We start from the raw sequence: 27714 nt of genomic DNA, 5'->3' as shown, positions 1-27714 counted from the left end.
AGATCATTTTTCAATTTTGATTTTTATATTCCTTATCTTTGGATCCTTTCCACAAGATAAGACATGCCAACGCCACAAGTGGTGTCAACTCACCAACATCTCACTAAATAGTTTGTAGTTTAACCACTTGAGATATGTCTTAAGAGTCAATTTGTAGTTTTCTGTTGATATTGTTAAGTTAAAATTGACAAGTACAACCATTTAGTGAAGCGATTTTGACCATTGGATGAAATTCAGATGACTTAATTAATTCGATTTTGAAATACATATTGAAATATGAGTTGATTTTGACCATTGGATGAAATTCAGATGACTTAATTAATTTGATTTTGAAATACATACTCAAATATGAGTCATTTGATTTTCATCCGACGATTAATATTTATGATTGTATAAAATTGATATCCAATTATTGATATTAAAAAATGAATATCTTTCTTGGGAGCGTCGATCTGTGCGATGTAAGTAGGAGTGGGAATAGGCCATGCCTAACCAGACTTTGAAAGGCCTGAACCTAACATACGATTAATTTTTTAGGCCTAAGCCTGATCTACGGCTTATCATAGATTTTTTTTGTCTGACCTGACATTTTTAAAAGTCTGGTATGACATTTTTAAAAGTCTGGTATGGCTTGGAAGCCTATTTAAAAGTCTTATTCATATTAAAACATTTAAATGCTCTACTCATACCATATATGCTCTCCACATACCAATATTAATGTACATATCTATATATATTAAACAAAAAATAATTTTTAAAAAATATGAAGCAAACATCATTTAAACCCCAAAATATAATTTTTGGTTTCAAAGAATAAATTTTTTTTTTCCTGAAACAAACACACCTATTATTACCTCTCAAACAAATATGGAATGATTGTGATCGACTAATTGAATGGTTACCGAATATGGAATAACTACCAAATATGGAACGACTACCGAATATAGAATGACTACTCAGTGATTGTCTAATTGATATAATTTAAAATAGGGAATAATATTATAAGAAAAAATAACATTAATAAATTATAAAATATATATAGGCCGATCTGTCAGGCTTAATAGGCTTTTTTATAAGCATGAGTCTGATCTATTTAAATAAATAGACTTTAAAAATAGCATACGCCTAGTCTTTTTATTAAATAGGCCAGACTAAGTCAGACCATAAGTAGATCGTCAAATCATAAGTAGACCAGACCATAGGACCATACAGACGGCCTAGCCTGTTTGGATCTCTAGATGTAAGTTATAATGTATTTTGAAATAATGTCCCAAAAGATTGCAGGAGCACAAAGATGACAGCCAAATGAGCTTTAAACTAAGGTAGTAAGGTCGTTCAATTATTTGCATTTTGCTTTATCATATATTGCTTTTAAAATTGTTATATTATTATTATTATTATTATTATTATTATTATTATTATTATTATTATTATTATTATTTTACTTATTTCTCTATATAATAATTCTTTTTGTATTTCTGTCAATCACATGATAAAAGCCGAAGTTTGTAAAAAAACAAAAAGGTGCACAATCATGAACAAAAGTGGCTTTTAAGTTCTATCATGTGGATTAATCCAATTCCTCCTCTGTCTTTTGAAGCTTCCTACCTCAGCTGATTGGTTTGGATCACCTAACCTCTTTGCATATATCTCATGATAAGTCTTGGCATCAACATGACTTAAAATTCTCACTAGTTTTCCATCTTTCTCATCCACCATCATTTCTCCATCAGTAGAATCAACACTTTCTGCTAAGACTTTCACAGATTTGTAATCAAATTTTTGCATTTAGATTTGAAGGGTCATTAGCTACGACAACAGCACCTAGAATTTCCCCCAAGAATGTGTCCTGTAACATATAAAATTCAAACACAAACTAATTAAGTAGTTGAAACATATGAAAAACCAAATGGTTATATACCAAATTCAAATTCTAATTAAAATAATTGCTTTTCTAAGCAAGAGAGGCTAAAAAAATAATAATGAATATGAACATATGTTGATTTCTATGGTGGATTTGCTTCAATTGGTGTAGCCTCGATAATAGATACTTCGAAAACACTAATTCAGGTGTTTTTTCCATCCTACTGAGCCAACTTAAAGTACTTGAAAAAGAACTTGCTTTGTGCTGGATACATGGTGGAATGATTGTGATGTTAACTTCTGATTGAAACACTGTCTTGGCTACTAAAGGATCTAAGAATAAATTATATTCTGCATATTGATTGGAAGGAACAGAAAATACATTTCCTTTGTCATTTCTATTGTTGCTTATATGTCCTCCAACTACATAAACTTCCTGAAACATTTGAGAATTGTTATACCTCATGACTACAAGTTATAACCATGTTACCACTTTCAATTTCATTTGTCACACAAACTTTCTATTCTGCTGATTGTTTGTAAAAGTTTGTAAAACAAATGTAAAGATAACTTACTTGAATTCTAGAGCTAATGTTCTTAATAGATACAACCTTTGCCAAATTAGTCAAAGGTCCATTGATTAATACTGTAATTTTTTACCCTGGTTTCAATGTTTGTAATATAGACTCCCAAACTTCTATAGCTAGTGGTTGTCTGAGTTCTGGATGCTCTGTAACTTTAGGAGCTCCAAACTTCTTGAAGTTTTCTGTTGTGTACCTGTTTCATGTCAAAAAGTTTCTATGTGTGCATAGTACAAACAAGAATGGTATTTAGAATTTTCTCCTGCCCCACATGGTGAACTATAATTTTTTGTTGATGTTAAGTATACAAACGTGGACCGGTATGTTATAATTGTTCAATATTCCAATGACGATAGTTATCGCCCTATGAAAGTAGAAGTTCATGGTTATCTTCATCTTCATGGTTGAGATGATGACTTATATGTGTTGGTTCTACAAAACAAGAGAAAACGAACGCGTCTCAAAACTCAATTTATATAATTTTTTCATTGTTTAGCCAAACTAATAGCGCGATTAGGTCATCATATCAAGTGTAAAAATGAAGAGGACTATAAACTTTTACTTATGAGAAGCTATCATCCTCATTGTTAGAATTTCAATAAAAAAAGTAACTAGAAAGCATCTTATGAGACTATGAGGCAAATAGCGAGCAAGTCCAAAGAGAATGTAAGAGTCAAGAAAGCCACAATTTCCGTGAGGAATGACTTTAACAAAGTTGCAATCTCCAACATATGAGATTGTTGAGTTTGATTGGTTAATTGCAAAAAAAATACATGTACCAACTTTTATATCATCACGGCCAATCGTGTGTGAAGTAAGTCATATATTACATCTATTGTTGCTGCATTTGCCCATCTAGTTGGGCTTATAATGAATGCCTAAACAAAAAAATTACAAAGAAACCAACATAAAAAATGATGTGTGAGTCTATGTCTCAATAATTCACATGATCTAAAATAAATAAGAAGAAATCTGATGTCCAACTTTTCAAAATATTTTATAATTTCCTTAATTTAAACAAGAAAAATAAGTCCTCATTTTTAAAACATGAACTTTAAGGATGTAAAATAGAGAAAGAAAATCTCCAGCACTCATGTCCATGTCAAACACAACAGGCTTACCAAGTATTTTGTTTTGAAATTTTGAGGAAACTGTGTAGTGAAATTGGACCTCTTAGCATGTTGTGGCTGCTTTAGAATCTATCAATGTACCATGCACCCCCAACTTTAATTTCCCACCCCCATCTCAAATGAAAATACTATTTTGTCTTTTAGAAAAATTTACTACTCAGTTATTCACTCAATTTTTCGAAATTTATAAAATTAACATTATCATTCCAAAATTTTCAAACTTCCGAAATATAAAAAAGTGAACATTTTTTTTACATTTTCAAAACTTTTGATAAACACGAAAGTTTCGAAACGTGATTTTCCAAAATATTTTGACATTTTCTGAAACTTTTGATAAATCTGAAATTTTCAAAATATATTTTTCTAGAATTGATCAAAAATTTTGAAACTTTTGATCAATTTGAAAGTTCCGTAACATAATTTTCCAGTTTTTATAAAAACTTTCGAAACTTTTGAACAAGTTGAAATCTTCGAAACATAACTTCTCAGATTTTTTGAAGGTTTACATTAATTCAAAACCTTTATTGTATAACCATCCTATAGAACATTTTGCCATACTTAATCTATAAACAATGTATTATATGTTTCTCTGTATTGGATTCAAAAAACGTTATTTTGACACATAAATCATATCAACTGTTCATACTTAATTCTTTTTTTTAAGAATTGTTCATACTTAATTACATGTAACACAATTCAAATACATAATTTATCACGTTTAGTAGATTGTTAATAAATAATATACACAATTAACACAATTAATATTTGATTATTTATATTTAGTGAATGATTAATGAATATCGCAAGATTTTATAATTTATTAACTATCCATTGAACGTTGAACGTGATTTATCATGTAATTAAACTCTATTAATCAAACAATAAATAAATGAATAGTATTGTGTCAAAATATCATTATGCTCAAATATAAATAATATTAATTAATCATTTATCTAACATAATTAATTATATATAGAAATTGTGTTAACTATCTAATAACAACTTTCACAAGGATTTGCATTTGTAAATAGTGGCATACAATCTATGTATCGTATCCAAAGAAATGTGTGTCCAAGTAACACAATTGATAATATTAAAATTGCAAAGGAAAAGAAATGAAGTACCTGACATCTCCCTTTGGCATTCTTGACAAAACAAAATGGATCTCTTAGTCCTTGTTGAACATGACCACTATGCACACCTCCTTTCTTAACATTGAATTTAGGAACTTTGAGACCATCAAATAAGGGATTAGAGCCATCAGATATACCATAAGGTTTATTTGAAGTAATCACAGTTATGTTCATATACTCCATTTCAGCAAATTCATCTGCCAAGCCAACAATGAGTAATTATCATTATAAGCTCCTCTTTTTTTATGTTTGTTTGGATAAATAGCTTAATTGAGTGCTTATGTATAAATCATTTTTATAAGTAAAGATAAAAAAAAAAAAGTTAAATAATTTTGGTTTAAACTATAAACTACTTTTATAAACTGTATTGAAAAACTTACGGAAAAAAAAGCTGGAAATAACGTATATGTCAAATATATATATAATTTAGAATAAGTCAATCCAAATTCATAAAAACTTCAATTTTATAATAATTAGAAAATCATAGGCACATAAATTTACAGTATCACGAGGTGTTTTCAAGGACTTGAAACAATATTGTGCCTCATATCATATGTGTCTTGACTTTTTTCAAATTCATCAAAGAATTTTTTAGTCATTGGGATTGTGTTTGTTGCATCAAGAGGAACAAGAATACCAGAATGATTCACCTATAATAACACATTACTTTTTTGGTCAATAACCAACCTTATATCAATACATTTATCTCGGCATTGAAGCTTGAGCCTTGAACATTTGAGTAAACATCAAGGACTATTATTAGTTTGATGATAACTTATTATTCAAAATGAAGTTAAATTACTTCATCAGGATTCAAATAAAAATAATAATTAAAAAATTGATGTATTTAAATTAAATTTTTAACTATATATATCAATATTTCAACTATCAATTTTGCCTATGTTTCATTCTAAAAGAAATATGTCATAATGAAAATAGATAAAATTATTTTATAAGTACCGTTAGAGTAAGAGAGTTTTTGTTTTAATAATTTATTATAAATATATTTTATTAATTTAACCGTTGATTATTGTCTTAATTATAAATAACGATTGTACATACAAAATTTTATATAAGTTAAATTTGAAGCTATGTAGTTTTATGGTGAACATTTATTAATATGTTTAAAAACTTTATTATACGCTCATTTAAAATTATCTGAATTTTATTATTTTTTAAAAATTTGTGGAGTTGATATAATCAATTAAATTTTTTTTTATTTAATGGGTTGATTGATAAAATTTAATATTTATAATGAACTATTAAGCGAACTAGCTATGCATGGAGTTAATTTGATCCCTCTTCTAATATTATTTTTTAATATAATGATAATAAATTTAACATTTTTATCTGATAAATGGTTGAAACATTGAGGACATCATATACGATTTATAATACAGTAAGTTTAACAAATTTGACGTATTTAAAAAATGTAAAAAAGATTACTAGTTTCTGTATATAAAAAAGATAAATTATGTACAATGCTTTGTAGTATTTGTGTAACCAAGAATAGTTAGAACTTAGAGGTCACTTAGGACAATGTCTAGTATGTGTCAAACTGCTTACAACTACTCATATAGTTGAAGTTTACTTTGATGCAAGAATACAAAAATACTAACCTGAAATGCTGCAAAGGGGATCCAAATATATTGAACTCATCATAATGATTTGCATTATAATCTGTGAACAAATTACCATGGTCAGCACCACTCATGATGTAAATATGCTCCACATTTTTCTTTGAGTGTGGATTATTCATAAAGAAAATGGCTATACTTGTATGTGCTCCTATCAATATCAGAGTTATAGGTCATTCCCTGAATCTATGAAATGTCATTTAACATATCAATCATGATATAAAAAGAACATAACTACTAATTAGAGACACATTTTGTAATGTCTCGTGATTAGTCATCTAAAAAATAAGATCAACATATCAATTTAAGCGGTCGAGTTGAAAGTATCATTTTGGTATGTACTTTAATGTTATGTGGAGTGTTTGAAATTTTAAAATTTTAATAGATAAATAAAAAATATAATATTGTACTGTGTATAACAATTTTAAGCTAAAAAAAAAAAAAAAAAAATAGAGAGTAGATCAAATTTTGGTTTACATTTTTTATAATTAAAAATTAATTAGAATTTAAGTTGAAAATTTTATTTTATTTTAAAATTTTTTTATAAATTATTCCCTCCAATTTCTTTTTATAATAGACCTCTGGATTAATACAAAAATTGATGTATTTAGTGGAGGGAGGGTCGTCATAAAGATTTTGGAGACTTTGTTCTAATTTTAAAAATTGAGCATAATAAAAAAAATACAATTTTAATAATTAAAAAAGTAAAATAAATTTAAAAAAAAAAATTAGTCCATCTACGCATCATCTACATTATGCATGAGCACTTTATAGTGGGCATAAGGAAACTAGATGAAATATGGTCTTTATTATACATATGTTTATAAAGCACTTTCTTAAGTTTCTTTTTTTGAGATAAAAATAGGAAACGAAGCAAAAAATACCACTTAAAAGATACAATTGAAAATAACGGATTCATGAATCCATATATTACGTACGAACAAAAATAAAAATATAATTACATAGGTAAGAAATCAATTAATCATCTGTGACATCTACCCATCTACACATACCAAATTATATCATACAATCAACGTGATTCATGTCATTTGATTAGGTTAATCCGTATAACAAGAAAAGATGCACAATTCTACTAACATTTACATATTAGACTCAAATATGCATCTCAACAACAACGATAACTCAACTACCACGGTTCAATTTATAAAAACAATTCCACTCATACAATATATTAATTATAACTCCCAAAATTACAACAATATGCACCACAATATCATGGTTGATTTTAAAAAAAAAAACAAATCATATATATTTTAAAACCAATATATGGATTTGGATTTATAATCAATTATTTGGTATAAAACCGATTATAAAACCAACCGTAAAACTGGGTATGGTTAAATAACTTGTTTTTAATTATTCAACCGGTTTTGAAAAATCAATTTTAAAATCGATTTTTTTTTAAAATTAATTAAAATTTAATTATTTTTAAAAAAACCATTCATTCACGGTTTAAAGCGGCCATTTATAAAGAATCGATAAAGTTCTTAAATCAATCCAAAATCACAAAATATAAGTAACCTTTCTATTTTTATACCATATTCAAATTTATATCAATTGAAGTCTCTCAACATAATATAACATCGATGGATTGGAAAGCGTGACACAGTTATGGCCTCGTCACACCGACAGAAAAAAAATAGTAATTTAATTAGACTAAAATGTTCAAACTAACAACAAATCAGTAATTGAAACAAGAAAAAAACATGTTGTAACAAATTTTAGAGTTTTATGATTTAGGGTTTCCGAATTGAAAATTAGAAATCGGTGAATAAAAATCGGTTTAAATCCAAATACAAAAATAAATTGGAGTGGTTATCAAATCTGTTATAAATGAATTGGTTTATATTATATTATATTATATTATTTTTAAAATGGTTTTGAATCTATTTTGAATTTGGGTCTCATATTTTTTGCACAGTCCTATATATATTTGTATAATTTAGTTTTCACGTTGGCACAATTAATAATTATTTATTTTTTAATTTTTTGTATTATAAATATTTCTTTTATATAAAATTTAACTATTTCTATATATTCAATAAAAGATTTACGTATAAAAATTTCTAAATTTAAAGGTTGTGATTGATGTTTGAAAGTGCAAATTCAAGTTGAGCATAAAGAGTGCCCTTGTATATAATTATATAATTATATAATTAATTATTAATTACTGAAAATTAATTGAAATTCTGATATATAAAACTGGATATAAGTATACAATAAAACATGGTTTGATTACTATTTTCGTGGAGTTACCTATTAATATTTGAAATTTTTAAAAATTATAAAATTTCAATCATATCATTCGATTTTTAAAAAAAGTCAATAATCTCTCACGCAACAAAATAAATTCAACAATTTTCAAATACATAATAAATTAAACAAACTTCAAATACATAGGTAAAGTCAACACTGAATTCAACAATTTTCAAATACATTACTTTTATAGTTACACACAATCCACCAACCATTTTAATTTACTAATAGTGGGTCGTCTACATCTTGTTTAGTTGAACATTTTATAAAAATAATAGATGCAACCATAATTAATCAACAAAATTAAATGATAAAACAAAATCACCACTAGCTTAAGAAAGTCTCAAAATAAATTCATTAATATTAAACAATCTCAAAAAAATTATTACAATCTACTTACGGTTATAGTATACTAATAAATAAAAACTAAAAAATTTAATAAATGAATTATAATTCACTATAGATGAGTTTAACTTGAGACTATGTATTCACACTTTTATAATGTATTAACGCACTAATTAAGATTATATGGTTCGAGTTTTTTATCCTTATATATAAAATTCATATCCTTAGTTTTTTAGTTTGGTTATATAGATTAAAAAACTAACAATTTTTTAATTTGTATATTCTGCCCTACACATGTTCGCCTTATTTTTTGTTAGAGTTAAATGAAGTGGACTAATTTAGATAGGTGGGTTCAAATTTTCAATCTAATCCACTTAAAATAACTGAAAAAATAAGTCGATGTCATCTCTAATACTTTCATTCGGCATAATTCAAATTTAAATATTAGATAAAACAATTGTTTTTCATTCTTTATTACTTTTTGAGTGAAACTATAAAGGGTTAAGTAAACTTTTGACTCCTATAAATATATGTATATTTTTTTTGTTTTTAATCCTGTAAAACTTTTCATCAAATAATGATTCTTCAAATATTTTGCATTTATAATTTTAATCTCTACTTTTAAGTCAATTCATGTATATCATCTAAATTTTGGAATGAGTTTTTACGATTATGTTTTTGACATTATAAAAATCCCCGCCATAAAAATTTATAATTTTATAACAAATGATTAATTAAATATGAACTTTTAAACTTTTGAAAATTAAATATTTATATTTAATTTATTTTTAGTTAAAAAATTTTAAATTTTTGTGTGAGAGATTTTTATATTATTTTAAAAATACTTACAGAATATCATTCAAAAATTTAAATGATACGCATAAGTTAATTTAAAAAGAGAAATTAAAATTGTAAATGAAAAATATTTGAAGATAATTTTTTGATGAATTTTAAAAAGAAAATTAAAAACAACAAATAGTAAATTTCAAAAAAGTTATTTAAATCATAAATTTAATTCACCGCATGTCCAGCATTTGTATTCACAATGATTCCCTACGTATCAGATAAAAAGGCTAAAAAAACAACACAAAATTGAATCCTTGAATAATAAACAAATGCAAAAGCATTTATAATCCAGCACCAAATCAAGCCTAATATGCAATGTCAATGTCAGAATCAGAAGATCAATTTGTCTGGTCTTTACAACACATATAGAGACAAAGAGAATACTACACTAGTGATAACTTTTAAAATACACCCTTTATATAACAAAAGGAAAAAGTACACCCTTTTTTTTATACTATGTTGGTTTATTGATTATGCCAATCTAAACAAAAGTCAATCATTCATTCCCACCTATGAAAGAAATTCCTGACACTTCAAAAATACTGTATCAGAGTCTGACACGTATTTAATACCGATGTCTCTGTTTTTTATTCTTACTGAAAATATTTTCACCAATACTTCTCAAATACATCTTTGATTTTTTTTTTTTATCAACTAAAGACACAATTGTCTTCTGGATATAATTCATCTTCAATATGTTTTACTAACTAAATACAAAGTTGTATGTTTTTTATGATAAATAGTTGTGTATGCTTTTTGTGACACATTTAGTGTGAATTTATGATATATATTAATGTATTTTGGTTGCGTCATAGCTTAATTTTTTTTATGTATATGTTTCGTAGCATGTATTCAGACTTTACTTTTTAGATCTCTATTGATGAAATTTGTTTTAAGAATATTTTTTTGTTTTGTATAAAATTTAAGTCAATGATGTATTTATACAATGAAGATTATATAAAGTGTCGATTAATATATAGACATTGATTGATGTGGTGTAAAGTGTGTTCTGAAATTATGTTATTGCTGAAAAATCTCTTGATAAAGTTAATATAAAAGTTGCACCATAAATTTTTTCTTGAATTTTCGACATGTAGAAAAAAAATTTGGAGTGGTTTAACGTGTGAAAATAAAATGACAAGTTAAAGAATTAATGATAGTTCAAATACTATTCTGTATTTTAAAATCAATAATTGTTTTATAAAATTATCTTTATTAATTATTGATTGGTTTTTTACTATATATTAATGATTATAAGGTAGAATAGCAAAAAAATAATAATTAAATTATATTGAAAATAAAAGTTACATTTATTTTACAACAATTTTGTTATTATTAAAATGAAATTCATTTTGATACAAGAGAATACTTATTATATTTATATATAGTTTAAAGACTAAATTGGATAGAAAATAATAATTTAGAGATCAAATTGATAGTTTTTTTTTTTTTCTTTCTAATTGCATGTTGATCATTGAATAAATATTTATTTACTTGTCACATTGATGGAGTTAAATTTGAGAAACGGAATTCATATATCAACTTTTGATTATCATTTTACTTATACTTAAATTTAGAGGGTGTACCAACTTAAGTGACCAATGTCAAGTACAAGTTAGTTTTAACAAATAACATAGGTTCTTTTTTATAGAAAATGATGTGAAATTCTATCAGTGTTGTTATTTTTTTTTTTGTTGGTGAATGTGTTATTAGTGTTTTAATAATGATTATATTACATTATGAAAAATGTAATGAAAATAACGCTTAATTTTGATGATATAAATTGAATCACCATTAATAATTATTCCTTCAAAATAAAATATAAACAAAAATAATATATTTAATTAAAATTATATTAATATTAATATATTTTAAGTAAAATATCATATTTAATTCTCTGATTTTTTTTAAAAATGGCCGTAAAGTAAAATTTATCTAAAAATTATTTTAGTAAAGATTTAAATTCAAATTCTCTTTAACAATTAATTTTCAACGAAAATTTATTAATCAGTTCACTCAACTATTAAGATTTTTTTTCTTCTTACAATCACTTAATTATTTAATATATTAGTTAAATTAAAAAATATTAAATATACATAAGGCCTTTACATTGTTGGAATATTAAGGACTTTACATTGTTTTAAAAAATAATTTATTTATTTACTTCTATGAATTTGATATTCAAAATTTAAATTAATATATTATTTATGTTAAAAAATTGAATTATTTTCAAAAATAAGTTTTTTTTTGGGAAATATTCAATATTCATCTAACCATATTTGCAAATTATATATTTTTCGATAGTTGGCTTATATTTATTACTTCTCTAAAAAGTAAAATAGTATCAAATAAATATTTCAATGTGTTGTAAATTTAATAATATTTCAAAGTACTTTTAGTAATTATAAATAAATAACTTCTTAATAATAATGACACAAGAAAGTTTAACTTACAAATAAAATCAAATAGAGTATTGTACTGCAAAACACATGTACCATTTAAGGCGTATATATAAGTTGCTTTTAAAATTATTATTTTTTTTTTTTTTCTCTCTATATATATTAGAAATATCTTTAAACTTTTACCAATGGATAAAACATATAGTTTGTAAAATAAAAATAAGAAAAAGATACACAATGATGAACAAATGAATTTTAACTTGTATCATGTGGATGACTCCATTTCTTTCTCTGTTCTTTGAAGCTTCCTACCTTAGCTGTTTGATTCAGATCACCTAGCCTTTTTGCATATATCTTATGATAATCCTTGCTATTAACATGACTTAAAATTCTCACTAATTTTCCATATTTCTCATCCACCACAATTTTTCCATCACTTGATTCAATCCCTTCTGCCAATACTTTCACATATTTGGACTTAAATTTTGCATCTAGACTTGAATTATCTTCACCTAAGACAACAGCACCTAAAATTTCTCCCAAGAATGTGTCCTGTAACATATCAACATCAAACACAAATCAATTATACAGCAAAAACAATATGACAAACCAAAAATAACAATGAATATATGAACATCTACCATATGTTGATATCTATGGTGATTTTTCTTCAAATCATGTAGCCTCCCCAGTAGACGCTTCGAAAACACTGCTTCAGGTGTTTTTCTTATTCTTTTGAGGTATTTTAAAGTTTTTGAAAAAGAACTTGCTTTGTGCTGAATACTCAGTGGAATGAGTGTGATATTAACTTCTGATTCAAACACAGTCTTTGCTGCTAAAGGATCAAGGAACATATTGAATTCTGCATACTGATTTGAAGGAACAGAAAACACATTTCCTTTGTGATTTCCATTCTTGCTTATATGTCCTCCCATTACATAAACCTCCTGAAAACATTTTAGAATTTAAGTTTTTAACTAATTTTGTTACAATATTCAATTTTATGTGTTACATAAACTTTCTATTCAGCACTGACAAATGTAAAGATAATAACTTACCTCAATTCTAGAACTTATGTTTTTAATAGATACAACCTTTGCCAAATTAGTCAAAGGTCCATTGGTTAATACTGTAATTTTAGACTCTGGTTTCAATGTTTGCAATATAGACTCCCAAACTTCCATAGCTAGTGGTTGTCTGAGCTCCGGATGATCAGTATCTCTAGGAGCTCCAAACTTCACAGAATTTTCTGCTGTGTACCTGATTCATATGTCAAAAATTTATTGTGTGCATTGTGCATACTAGAATGGTGTTTAGAATTTTCTCCAATCCCACATGGTGAGCTATAGTGGTTTATGTTAAGAAAACAATTCTAACAGATTCTACCGTGAACTGATACATAAGAGTTGTTCAGTATTTCGATGATGACAAACGTTTTTTCTTTAGAGTAGAATATTTTATGATTTTTCTCATATTTATGGTTGAGACGAGGACTTGATATGTGTCAATTCAACAAAAACAAATAAAAACGAATGTGTCTCAAAACTCAACATATATCATTTTTATTTGCTTTGTCAAACAGACAACAACAATATTAGTATATCAAGTGTAAAAACGAGAAGAGTCATAAATATTTACTTTAAGGAGGTGTCATCGGTTATTGTTAGAATTTCAATAAAAGTAGTAACAAGAAAACACCTTCTAGGGCTACGAGGTAAATCACGAGCAAGTCCAAAGAGAGTGTCCGAGTCAATAAGGCCACCATTTCCGTGAGGAATGGCTTTAATATAGTTGCAATCACCAACGGGTGGAAACATTGGGTTTGATTGGTTCATTGCAAAAAAGTCACCTATACCAACGGGGATATCATCGCGACCCATCATGTGAAGTAAGTCATAGATCACATCAATTGTTGCTGCATTTGCCCACCCAGTTGGGCTTACAATGATTGCCTAAACATAAATAAGGTAAAAAGAAGCAACACCAAAATGTAAGTCCATGTCTCAATATTTCAGATGATACAAATAAATAAGAATAATTATTTAAAGTCTTTTTTTCTAACCCTCAAAGTCATTTCATAGCGTACTAATTCGAAAAATATCGGTATTCATGATATTTGAAAGAATATTTTTGAACAAAAATACAATTTTTTTTCTTTTTAAAATAAAATTTTGAAAGTATGTGTTATCTTTTAGAAATTTAGTGGTAGGTAAAGTTGGGGCCATAAATTTTGGATATTAATAGCACCTCTAATGTGTGTGTTTGGTTCTTGAAAGTAAGTTGATTTCACCACTGAAACTAATACTTTGTTGTCACATGTAAATAATTTTTTTTTATAAGTGTTGGTTAAAATAAAACGAGTAAACGTTGGACTATGTTTGGATATGTCAGAATCAACAGAACTGAGTGGAATGAAATAAAATAGATTGAAATATTATAAAACATTTGTTTCATTGTTTTGATATTTTGGGAAGAAATGAATATTTTAAAGAGGATTTCATTTAATTTCTCTCAAATTGAAAGAGAACAAAAGTGAGTATAAAATATAGAATGCATTGATTTCATCCTCTTTTTGATAATCCAAACAATGAAACGTAAACTTGTTACATTTCATGTTATCCTATTTCATCACATACTTCTGATTCAAATATAGTTAAACCTTTACTAGTAATATTTTTCTCTTTGACAAATTAAGTACTATATTTTATCTATAAAAAGATACTTCAATTCAGGTCATTGATAGAAATATTTTTATTTATAAAATTAGGAGTGTACTTATGAATTGACTTAAAATTAGATATCATAAATGAAAACAAGTACTTTTATATGACAATTTTTTTAGAGATTAAAAACAAAATATTATATTTTATAGAGATTAAAAACTTATTTGACCCAATTTATAAATAAGAAAAAGTACAAAGTTTCTTCCATTAAGCTAAAATATCATAATGAGAATACCTTAAGGTTGATGACTTCAACAGGAACTTTAAGGATGTAAAATAGAGCAAGAAAATCTCCTGCACTCATGTCCATGTCAAACACAATAGGCTTACCAAGTATTTTGTTTTGAAAATTTGGTATGTAAATTACTTCTTTATAGTAAGGAAACTGTGTAGTGAAATTGAACCTCCCAGCATGTTGTGGCTGCTTTAGAGTCTATGAAAAAACAATCAAAATGCAAATAACTAACTGATGAATTTGCTTCTACATGACATAAATGAGACTTATAAATTGATCTTGAAGAAGTTTGAATAAAATATAAAAATTGACATACTTACATTTAAGAAGCTTTTGAAGAATTCTTTGTCAAGTGAGCTCTTTACATCCTTGTTAGGCTTTGCTTTTGTGGCAACAAGTACCTTCACTGAGTCTTCGCCATTCTCCTCTCTTGTATAACCATCCTACAGAACATTTTACAAGCAAAATTACATCTTATGTCTCTTATGTTATGTTCAATTTTCTTTTGAACTTTTAAGTTTATTTTTTTCAATTCATTCATTTAAATTATATTTTATTTGTATTATTGGTCTCCAAGATATATTGAATTACGGATACAGTCCTATAAATTTGAAATTTTTTTGAATTACTGTTAAGAAATGTTAAAATCTAATCGAAATATCATAACGAGTTGAGTTTTCAAACTACTTTGCACATGAAAAAAGTTAAAAATATTGATTATGTGGATAGACCTTTATTACTTTGTTTTTAAAGCTATACAAGTGTTTAAATTATTGTCGAGACAATTTATAAGATTTGATGAATGTTTTTTAAAATATTAGTATGAGAGACATATTGTCGTAACATTTGGCAGAGTTTTTAGTGATCAAAAGTTTTCAGTTGAACTAATGGTTGTCGTAATTAAAATAAAAGACAAACGGTGCAAATAAAATATAACTTAAAGAACTAAATTGAGATAAAATAAACTTAAAAACCTAAGCAGAAATTGAATAAAACTTAAATGACACCAAGTGTATTTTTAACTATTTTATTATATACGATTGTTTGTACAGTTTAAAAGTATGTTAATTCTACAGAAATTTATCAAAGACGCCGTATGCATTGTTTATACTTTATAACATGGTTCAATGTTTGATTAATGAATATAACAAGATATTGTATCTCATTAATCATCTATTGAACATGATTAATCATTTATTTGAATTGCATTAATTATATAATAAATAAATAAATAATATTGTGTAAACATTTCAACACTTATATATAAATAATATTAATTAATCATTTAGCTAACATAATTAATTATATATAGAAGTTGTGTTAACTATCTAATAACAACTTTCACAAGGATTTGCATTTGTGAATAGTGGCATACGATCTATGTATCGTATCCAAGTAACACAATTGATAATAATATTAAAATTGCAAAGGAAAAGAAATGAAGTACCTGACATCTCCCTTTGGCATTCTTGACAAAACAAAATGGATCACTTAGTCCTTGTTGAACATGACCACTATGCACACCACCTTTCTTAACATTGAATTTAGGAACTTTGAGACCATCAAATAAGGGATTAGAGCCATCAGATATACCATAAGGTTTATTTGAAGTAATCACAGTTATGTTCATATACTCCATTTCAGCAAATTCATTTTCCCCATTGTTTCTATTAGAGTTCCTCATTATTGAAATTGCCACACCACATGTGAAAGAGTCCCACATAAAATAACTCTGCCAAGCCAACAAAGACTCATTATTAACATAAATTTCTCTTTTTAGTTCATAAAAATTTACTCTATAATAAAATATCAACAAAAATATATCTAGAAAATATACGTATTTAGTCTTAATTTTTAACTAAATACATCTATTTTCTAATATTATTTTTATTTATATTTTATGTCGGAGTACATTATTATAAAGAAAAAAAGTCATAGACACATATATTAATTACCGTATAAAATTGATCGTCAAACCAAGTATCACGGGCCATTTTCAATGACTTGAAAATATATTGTGCCTCATAAGTGTCTTGATTCTTTTCAAATTCATCAAAAAATTCTTCATTGATGGGGATTGTGTTTGTTGCATCAAGAGGAATAAGGGTAATAGGAATACCAGAATGAATCACCTATCATGACATGTTACTTTTGGTCAATAATCAAACCTATCGAGACACATATATCTTGTTTAGTTAACCAACAATGTCTATGAATAATTTGATAATGGCTTATTTATTTAAAATGAAGTTAAACAATATTATAAACATTAAATCTTATCAATTAAACCGTTGATAATTTTTATTGTACATTTATGATCATGCATATAAAATTTCATATAAATTCAAAATTTGTAACTACGGAATATTATATAAGACATTTATTTAAATATTTTTAAAAACTAGTTATACATTTATTTGAAATTATTTTATATAATATTAAATAATTTTTAAATTTAATAAAAATTTATAGAATTGATCTACTTAAGTAGATCATTAAATTTAACAGTTATATTAATAAAATTAAATATCAATTATATTATTAATTAACTTCCACTAAGCCAAAGTAACTTCATCCTAAGCTATATTATTATTCTTTAATAAAATAAATTTAATGCAATCATATATGATTTATAATAATATTAACAATGTGAGTAAAGTTGTTGACAATTATTACATATATTTGAATGCTACTTTAAGAGAAGAAGAAAAAGACTAACCTGGTATGCTGCAAAAGGGTCTCCAAATATATTAAACTCTGCATAAGGATTTGCATTATAATTTGTGAACAAATTACCATGGTCACCACACTGTCTTGGTGTGCAAGAAGAGGAAGCATTTTTGGGGCAACAACCAGTTGGATTTTTTGACCTTACACCACCACCCATAATGTAAACATGTTCCACATTTTTCTTCAAGTGTGGATTATTCATTAAAAAAATTGCTAAATTTGTATGTGCTCCAATCTCAATTATAGTTATAGGACCTGCAGATATTTTGTCAATCAACACTTGTTGAGCAGTTGGTTGTTGTAGTGGAGTATATTTCCTTTTCCCCTAATTCCATCATGAAATCACCAAGAAAGTTAGTACTTTAGTTATTATATTTTTAGAATGCAAACAATTAAAGCATATTAATCAATTCAAATAGATTTTTGCAATGTAATTTTATGGTTAATTGAATGTGTGTTTTGTTTAGATGTGGTAAAAGTTGATTTTAAATGAATTTATTTTATAAAATTAATTTTAATTAAAAATGACTTGAACGTAAGTAATTTAAAATGAGTTAAGATTAAAAAAAAAAATTTAAATCAATTTTAAAGTCAACGGTGAGTATTGAGTGAATGACATGTTTCATAGTAGTATTCCTCTCCTCTAATTAAACATTTAAATTTAAATTACTAAATATGAAAATAATTGATTAGTTATTTATTTTTGGATTAATCGGGTGAATTAGTTAGATGGCTATATATGGCTCAAAACAACGACAAAAATTATCTATTATTAGGGAGAGAAATTCACTCTTTCTTCCGTTCATTATTTCTCTCCATTTTTACTTACATGTCTTTCAATCGTTTTCCACTTTATATTTAAAGATATATAAAGATAGAGAATACAAATATATATAAAATATTTAATTATGGTTTTTGCATTGATGAAAGATAATGCAATAACTATTGGGAGTCAATTCAAATTTCAAAGTGTGTAATTCCAATACATGGAAAAAAGGAACAAGTATGTTAAGGTCTTTGAATTTGACTATTGGAACTTGCAATTTCAATTTAGAAATTAAGAGTTTTTAGAACTCATTAAAATTGTGGAGTATTAAACTCTTTTTGGACGAAGTCAAATTCTATATCTTATAAATAGAGAGACTAGTGAAGAGGTAAAATATTCTCAAATTTGAGATATCATAAAAAAAGTTATAGAATCTTTATTTTTAGTGATTATGTAGGAAGTTGAGGTATCTCAAATCAGTCTCTAGTGAGAAGAGGACATGTGTGATTATTTATTGTGTGAAATATGAATATTATCATTTTTTGTAACTCTTATAGGTGAGATAATATTATAGAGTGATATAAGTATTTAGTTTGTTACAATTCAAGATGTGCCTAACTATGCAAATTTTTATGTAGTCTCTATTACCTTTTTTTGTGATTTGCTTTTGTATAATCATCAAATATCAACATATATATGTTTATGAACTATAAGGAGTGAAGTGATAAAGAAGGTCAGTACTTTGACATCCACCCCAACAAATTTAACATTGCTAATATTAAATAACTACAAGACATAAGTTAATAAATAAAAAATTTAAAAATTAAAATAAATTAAACATACATTTATTTATAAATAAATAATTTATATAATTTAAAACAATTAATGTTTATAAGCAAATAATTTATTTATTTTAATTTAATTTAAAATAAAATAAAAATAGATAATATATATATATATATATGAGATTGATAAATTTTAAATTACTACTATTAAATATTTTAAATTAAATTTTATTTTTAATTAAAAATATTTTTTTATATCATTTTATATTTTAAATTAGTTAAATGGTTAATTTTAATAAACATTTCAATTAGCTTTTAACAGTTAAGACTATATAAATTATAAGGTAAAAGGCCTAAGTCTTAGGTGTGAAGAGTTATGAAATATGATTATATTATACCTGTGGAAGGAAAGCTTTTCTGATGCCATAATTAGCATCCACATCCAACCGACCACCACTTCCTACTGGAATTGCTTGCCTATATCTACAACCTCCTGTTGTCGTCATTCCCTGATTCAATTATGTGTTTCTTTCTATGAAATGTTACATAAATTATTATTCCATAAACAAAAAGACACAATATTCCACATACCTGTTCTATAATTGGTAGATATCCACCAACATTTGGAAGTATGGTACCATTTGGGAGTATTCCACCCTCACCTCCCACTCCAACTGCTATATCATCTCTCCCCATCATATAAAGTATATCATAAATTTGATTCACAGCATGTCCACCATTAGTCCAAGCATTTGCATTCACAACAATTCCCTGCAGATACACTCAATTAACACAATATTCTTTTTTTTTTAATAATAAATAAATGCATAACATAATCCAACACCAAATCAATGTCAGCATCACAAGATTAAATTGTCTGCTTTTTACAACACATAGAGACAAAAAGAATACTACACTAGTAATAAAAGAAAAAAGTACACCCCTTTTTTTCACTATTTTGTTTTTTTATTTATTATGCCAATAGAAACACAAGTCAATAGCTCAATCTCCATCTATGAGGCCCAGAGTATAAGCATCATATGCATTTGATACTTCCCAATACATTACCTGTAAAATACATTAATAATTTCTTAAAACAAATATTTTCTCCTATACTTCTCAAATACATATTTGAAACTTATAATTTTTCTTTATGTTTTATTAACTAAAGATAGAATTTTTTTTATAATAAAATTTAATTCATCTATATAAATTATGTATATGATTTTTAAAAACTTCATGTATCTTCAGATCCATATAGTACGGTACTATGTATTCGGACTTATTAATCCCTGCCAATAAGATTGGTTTAAAAAAAAAGCATAAAAAACTATAGCACAATTGAGGAGTAAAAGTAATGATTCATAGTCAAAACAATTATTCAACATTAAAAAAAGGTAATTTTGTGTTGTTGTTGCAATTTGCTAACCTCCAATTGAAATTCTGATCTGTTAAGCTTCAAAAGATATAACAGAGCAAAGAAATCATCAGTATCAACATCTGTATCCAAAAGAATCCTTTGAGGCTTTCCTTCAACACTATGCAAACCAACTCCAAAGATTCCTGATATGATCAACACAAAAGCTACCAAGAATCTCGTTGAAAACATTCTTTTTGATTCTTCTTGTGTTCAAATTTTCAGTATAGAATGAGAAAGACTTGTAAAAAGAGCTTTGATCAATATAAAGCCAAAAACATGAAAAAATTATTAATATTCATGTGTGAGACGTAAATGAGGTGGAAGAAGAAGTATTTGCTTCATAGAAAGTAAAAACAAAAAGAAATTTACGTGTTCATTGGCTTTAACTTGTAGTTCATATTAGTATGATTTACGTGTTCATTGTTTTTAATGTTTGGGGCGCACACATTAATAGAAACAAATTTAAAATAAGAAATAATTAAATAATATTAAATTATGTGATTAATTTATTCTTCGTTTAATTTTTTCTATTTATGTGTGTGGGTCCAAAAATATTGATTTTGATATTGGGACTTCAAACAAGTATTTCTCTTTGTAACGTTTTATTTGTTAAATAAATTGCAATCATGTTTGTGTTTTTTTTTAGTATACGTATATAGACATCTTATATTTTCAAACAGTCGTTCAATTATTTATTTTCTTTCTATATTTCTCTTTTTTTCTATTATATTACTATTTAATAATATATTTTATCTATCATATCACTCTATTTATTTATTTCTTTTTTCAATGTATTTACTAAGTGTATCATTGTATATCAAATATTTTCTTGTAAAAAACTATACTTTGTTTCTTTGGGTCAGAAGATGGCAAAGAAGATTCAAATATTTATTGTTTTTCCGATTCAATGTTTTGTTTAGTCTTCCATTTGAAAAGTCACTGCTATTTTATTTCATAAATATGGCATAACTCAAATCAATATAATGTATGTTTATGCGCACACGTTAATAGAAAAAAAAATAGAAAAAGAAATAATTAAATTATGTGATTGAATTATTATTTTTTTTAACTTTTTTATTTATGTATATACGTCCAAACAATATTGATTTAGGTTTGTGTCCAAATAAATATTTCTCTTTATATCATTCCATTTGTTTAATAAGGTTGCAATTTCATGTGCTTTGTTTAGTATTGATACATAACACCCCTACATTTTCAACACTCATTAAATATTTTATTTTTTTTCATTTATATCTCTTTATCTATCACATTACTATTCACTAATATATTATATATATCGAATCATTCTCTTTATTTATTTATTTATTTATTTATTTTTCAATGTGTCTACTAGGTGTATAAGTATTTATAAAATATTTCTTTTTTTTTTTTTACCTATAAAATACTTGTGTTTCTTTGGGTAAAAAGATTCAAACATTAATTTATTGTTTTTCTAATTAAATGTTTTTTTTTTATGAGTCTTCCAATTGAACGTTGATCACTTAATAAAAAAATTCATACTTGTCGACATTAGGAATTAAACTTGGAAAATATATGGATTTTATGGAATTATAAAAAGAGTCCGTATTGATTACGTTTGTGAGAAATAAAAGATATTTATAAGTGTTGTGTACGAGGATGAATATGTTTAAAATAATTAATTATTAGTATTACTATTAGTATTTCCTAAATAAATAACAAAAGGTGGGTCATATAAGATTTCGATTTGTCCCGCAAAATAGTTGGTTGTCGTTGATAAGTCAATTAACATTAAAAGAGGCATAAGCAGAAGGACTTGACTTGGATCCCAGAAACAAACATAACCATCAATAATTACTAAAAATCATTAATTCTTTATAACATTATAAGTTGACACCAAAAACCAACTTTTAGTGCTTATTTTATTACTATGGTTTAATTCTTTATAACTTTTAGTGCAATTGTCTCCGATGAAAGAAAAAAAGAAATTAGATGAGGAGTTGCGGAGGACGAAAATGATAGTTGAAACGAGGAGAAAGAGGGCTTTCGGAAAGTGAATAGATAAGAATTTTCCATTAATTTTTTATGACCACTGAAAATTGGATGCATTTTCACTAATATTTTTATACTTGATGTATTTTTTATTTATTTTAAAATAAATAATAAATTTTATCATAATTAAGTCATACAATTGCGAGTTTTTGAATTTCAATTTATGACAACTAGTTCAATTTAACGACATTTGTCAGGTGAGTTAAGATTTAAAGACTACACTTGATGCATTTTAATAACAGTTTATTTTATGAAAATATTTTTGTTTTTATTTTTAAAATTTATGTTAATTTTATTTATTAATAAAGAACTAAAAGACTTTTGTGGTAAATAATTGTTTATATTTCAAGAAAAAAATAAAAATATCAAAAAATATATATAGATTTTGCATTATTTTTGAAAATACATATTCACAACATTTAATTTAATTTTCACGATAATAGTATACTTCAAAAGTCTCTTAAAATAAAATTAATTCGCATTTTAGAAAATAAAGATAGAAAGTGTTTTCACAATATAAATGACTCTTATCCTTTGATATGAAGTATGAAAGTAACAACAATGACATAAATAATTAGGAGTTGATTAAAGAGATGTCCTGTCAAAATCTATTGTTCTCTTAAAAATCATAGATTAGATTGCAAGGACATCTCATGACCAAGACATGCATCAAAGGTTCATAAAACAATATCAAAGCTACTAGGAGTTAAAACACCCGTAATTATAAGGATGAGTTAACTCTTTACTAATTACACCAATTTTTATTTTAACATAGCACTTCTTTTTATCTAACAAATGAAAGATACTGTTAGAGATGATGGGAATGAGTAGAGTTTGAGTAGGATATTACAGTACTCGTCTCTATATCTGCATTTTAAAAAAATATTCATACTCAAGTTCATATCTTCTTGAGTATCAATTTAATACTCGTAGTATTATCCTTTGAATACTTAAGTGTTTTACTCATATCCATTACCTACACTTTAACTAAAATAAATCGATAAATTAATGATATTTATGTGATTAAATTTAGAAATTATTCAAATATCTTAAACTCAATCATAAAATATTATAAAATAAAATATTTTCTAACTCAAAATATTTCAAATGAATACACGTCACAATACACATTTAAATACCTATAATGATATTTTATGAAATTGTAAGTCCTATAGCGATATTATTCGAGATCTATGAAGAAAATTGATATGAAGTTGCAATTAATTATAATCATAGAATCACGATTAATAAAATATATTTCTTAGATATAAAGTCACAATTATTTATCTATTTATCATAATCAAATTTTTAAAAAGTTTGCAAACATTTATCTTTTAATTATAAATATTATAGTAGTCCAATGATATCAATAGATGTTAAAACATAAAAAAAAAAAAAACAAATAATTAAACTAAATACTAATATAATATAATATAATAAATAATATATTTATATTAGTGCGGATGTAGAGCAAAGTGAATACTATAATACCGTATCTGCACGAGTAATTAGCACATTGTACTCATACCTATTAGACGAATTTTTATTCTACCCATTATAAACTTTTTACCGATATCCAATAAATTTTAACCTAATGGTCATACCAAGATACTCTATGGGGTGGAAATATAGCATAAAATAAAGATATATTAAAATACATTTTCCACAAATTTATCCAAATAAAACAGATTCCAGTGCATATGTATTTTTTCAAAGAGTTTATGGATAAAAATAGATACGAAGAAGATAGGTAATACAAGTTCGTGCATCTGCATAATTTTTTTTAATTAGTATTTTGTTTACCATGGAGATGGAATTTCGTATTTTCTTATCACTCTATTTCGAATTTGACTCCTCACTTAAACCATTAAGTCAAGCTTCTTATATCCCGTGCATATATGCATTTAATCACCTCCACTTAACTAATTGGATTATATAAATAATAATATTATATTTGAATTATTTAACTCTAAAATCTAAGTTGGTCTCCACAATAATTATATTCCTAGTTCCTAATAATAACTGAAACCGGTATAGAGCGAATATCAAATGCTACTAAATTTGTGTGTGGGGTATATATCATAAAGTGGATGCCTTTCCCCCTTTATGAATAAAATAAAATCTACATTTTTTCAACCGAAAAAGAAAGAAAAAAAAGTTACATTAATTTAACTGGGCACCAGCACTGCTTAGCTCATTCTTGCTGTTATATAAAAACTTTTCATTTGTATGTTTAGGAGATAATTAACATGTAAAGTTATTTTTGTGTGTTGATCCTGAATAGTTTATGATAAATCAGTTTCTGTAAGTTTAGTTTAGTTAAACTTATATTTTTACAAAATTATTTTTTCATATTAATAATTGTTTTCCACCTAATAATATTTTTATCATTTTAAAATCGAATCTCACCGGTTGGAGTTTGTGCTTATAAATATTTTAAGAGTGATGTTATTTAAAATTGACATCATAAAATACCATATAAAATTAATATATCATTTATAATTATTGATGTGATTGTGAAAGAAGACATATGCTATTGGTTTAACATGATTAGTAATTAATAGAATACTATTCAATAGTTAAAAATATGTATAATTGTTCTTGCAGTCTCACTTAATTTTAGATAATATTTTAGTTTTTTTTTTAATTTGATTATTTATTTAATTTTAAGTAAATAATTTAATATTTTATGTTTTAAATTATTAACAATATTATCAATTTTTTTTCAAATATTTATCAAAATTTTCAAACAAGACTCATAAAATTAATTTTCATCTTCAATATACTACAAATATAATCAAATTTATAACTCAAATCTTCAAATAAACTCATATTTTTATTTTTTATTTTTTGATTTTTTGTAATAAAATTAAATAAAGAATAAAATTAGAAGAAAATAAATAAAATAAAACACTGAAGTGTTATCCAAAATTAAATTAATAAATTATATAAGCAATTGTGGCGTTAAAAATATTATTATTTTAATCATATGAGTATTTCTTTGTTTTACTAGATTTTCCTGTAGATTATCAACTCACTTGTCGACAAGCTTTGGACTAGTATGCTTAGGGGGAATGGATTAGATAGAAAATTTGGCACCTAATAGATTCTTTGACCACCCAAAACTGAAAGCTATTTTTAGAAATATCGTAACTTGAATCCATTGGAAAAACAAAAGTCTTAGGTTGAAAAGAATAAAATCTAAAAAGTATTTACAAAGAGACATATTTCATTTTTTTATAAAATTCAATTAGATTCAACTTAAATTTTAAAATTGTATCATAATTTATTTACTCACTTCAATATTTTTGTACTTTGTAGAGTTGAATTAATTTCAACTTAAATTTTAAGTTTTTCATAAACTCTTATAAAATTCGACTTAATTTAAAGTGAATAATGAAAATCATCTTATTATTTATACCTTAATTTATTTTCATATGGGTTATCATTGTTCCATCTCCCACAATTTTTTTTAATCTAATATGCCTTTTTTTAATTGATCCTTTTCTTTTAATTCTATGAATGGGGTGGTTGGATTGATATTTGATACCCTTGACCCAATTACATTTTTAAATGGGAGCTATCATTACACACCACAATTGAGAGATTAAAGTCAAGGTTGACCCATTAAGAGTAATCCCACGCAAGCACCTCAAAAAGAAGCATGGGACACACTTGTATATATATAATATGAGAAACTAAGGAGTCATTGAGTTACGGTTGGATATACCTCATAATCATATATGGTAGAAAATGTTGATGACATGAAATAAAAAATAGTCCAATCAGTCTTTAGGAGAATGCACTTTTAGTCTGATTTTGGGATAGAAAGTAACTAAAAAGTTTATTCAAGAGCATGCTACAATCATTCATCTACAACAAGGCACACACGAGCATTTTAGGATAGCTTATTTTAAGATGTATGTAAATACAAAAAAGAAACAATTGGCTCCCAAAATTCTAGAAAAGAAGGCCATAAAATAATCTAGGAAAAAAAAATGGCATCTATAAGCCTTTTGAACACTTTTTTTTTTTTTATTTATTTTTTTATCATATACTCTTTTCAAACTTAAATTGAATAAGAAATAATTTTATACTTTGTACCAAAACAATTGTTTTATACTAATATATTTTATCAGTGGCATCTAATATGTGCCTTTAAAAAAGAGACTAAAGATAGATCTTTATTTAGTATATTTAAATAAAATATAACATCTTTTCAAGTTATTATTATTACTATAAAATTCACTATTTTACTAAAAAAGGTAAAAGTCTACCTTTTGACATTATTTTGTAGGTTTCTATTAGAAGCATTCTATTTTATGATATATTTTTGTATTTTTTTAAGAAATAATAATTATAATATTTAAATATGAATAAAAAAACATTTAAAATAATCGAACTTTGATTAGATGCATGTGAATACTTTTTGACATTATGGGAATATATAAATTTAAAGTTATGCATATTAATGAAGAATAACAACTAACTATATTTAATATTCTTTATATAATAAAAAAAAAAAGTATTACGTTCAACTAGTAATATTTCCTTTTTAAGTAAAAATAATAATAGTTCTTTTCATCTAATTGACTACAATTTTTTTTATGATACGTTGTTTATATTTTTTTACTAAAAATTAAAATGACATTAATTCAAATTACTATAATACTTATTGAGAGTAATACAAATTCAAAATGTCTAGCCTAGCAATGAACTGGGATTACATAACTAAATTTACATAGACTTGTTTTTTAGACCAACAATGCTATATAGTAGTTTGTTTATGAAATTCAACAAGATCCTTAATTTC

General features: G+C 25.3%; 1 protein-coding gene and 2 pseudogenes across 1 annotated transcript; all 3 read right to left on the bottom strand.

Annotated features, from left to right (window-relative positions):
• Nucleotides 1-1444: 1444 nt before the first annotated feature.
• Nucleotides 1445-4130, bottom strand: LOC101496893 (nucleoside hydrolase 4-like; annotated as a pseudogene).
• A 432-nt stretch (nt 4131-4562) lies between these two features.
• LOC105851175 (nucleoside hydrolase 3-like) lies at nt 4563-6514 on the bottom strand (annotated as a pseudogene).
• A 5736-nt stretch (nt 6515-12250) lies between these two features.
• LOC101496568 (nucleoside hydrolase 3-like) lies at nt 12251-21287 on the bottom strand. Its single transcript, XM_004486240.4, has 12 exons — nt 20880-21287; nt 20042-20221; nt 19849-19959; nt 17889-18224; nt 17125-17301; nt 16617-16901; nt 15490-15612; nt 15170-15367; nt 13910-14163; nt 13270-13471; nt 12853-13158; nt 12251-12763 (listed from the first exon to the last, which is right to left on the bottom strand). Exons 1-12 carry the CDS (start codon nt 21057-21059, stop codon nt 12467-12469), a joined length of 2649 nt encoding a protein of 882 aa, XP_004486297.1. The 5' UTR covers nt 21060-21287; the 3' UTR covers nt 12251-12466.
• Between the last annotated feature and the right edge of the window lie 6427 nt (nt 21288-27714).

This window comes from Cicer arietinum, chromosome 1 (assembly GCF_000331145.2).
Source record: "Cicer arietinum cultivar CDC Frontier isolate Library 1 chromosome 1, Cicar.CDCFrontier_v2.0, whole genome shotgun sequence".
Classification (NCBI taxonomy): Eukaryota; Viridiplantae; Streptophyta; class Magnoliopsida; order Fabales; family Fabaceae; genus Cicer; species Cicer arietinum.
This window is presented reverse-complemented; position numbering and strand designations above follow the sequence as displayed.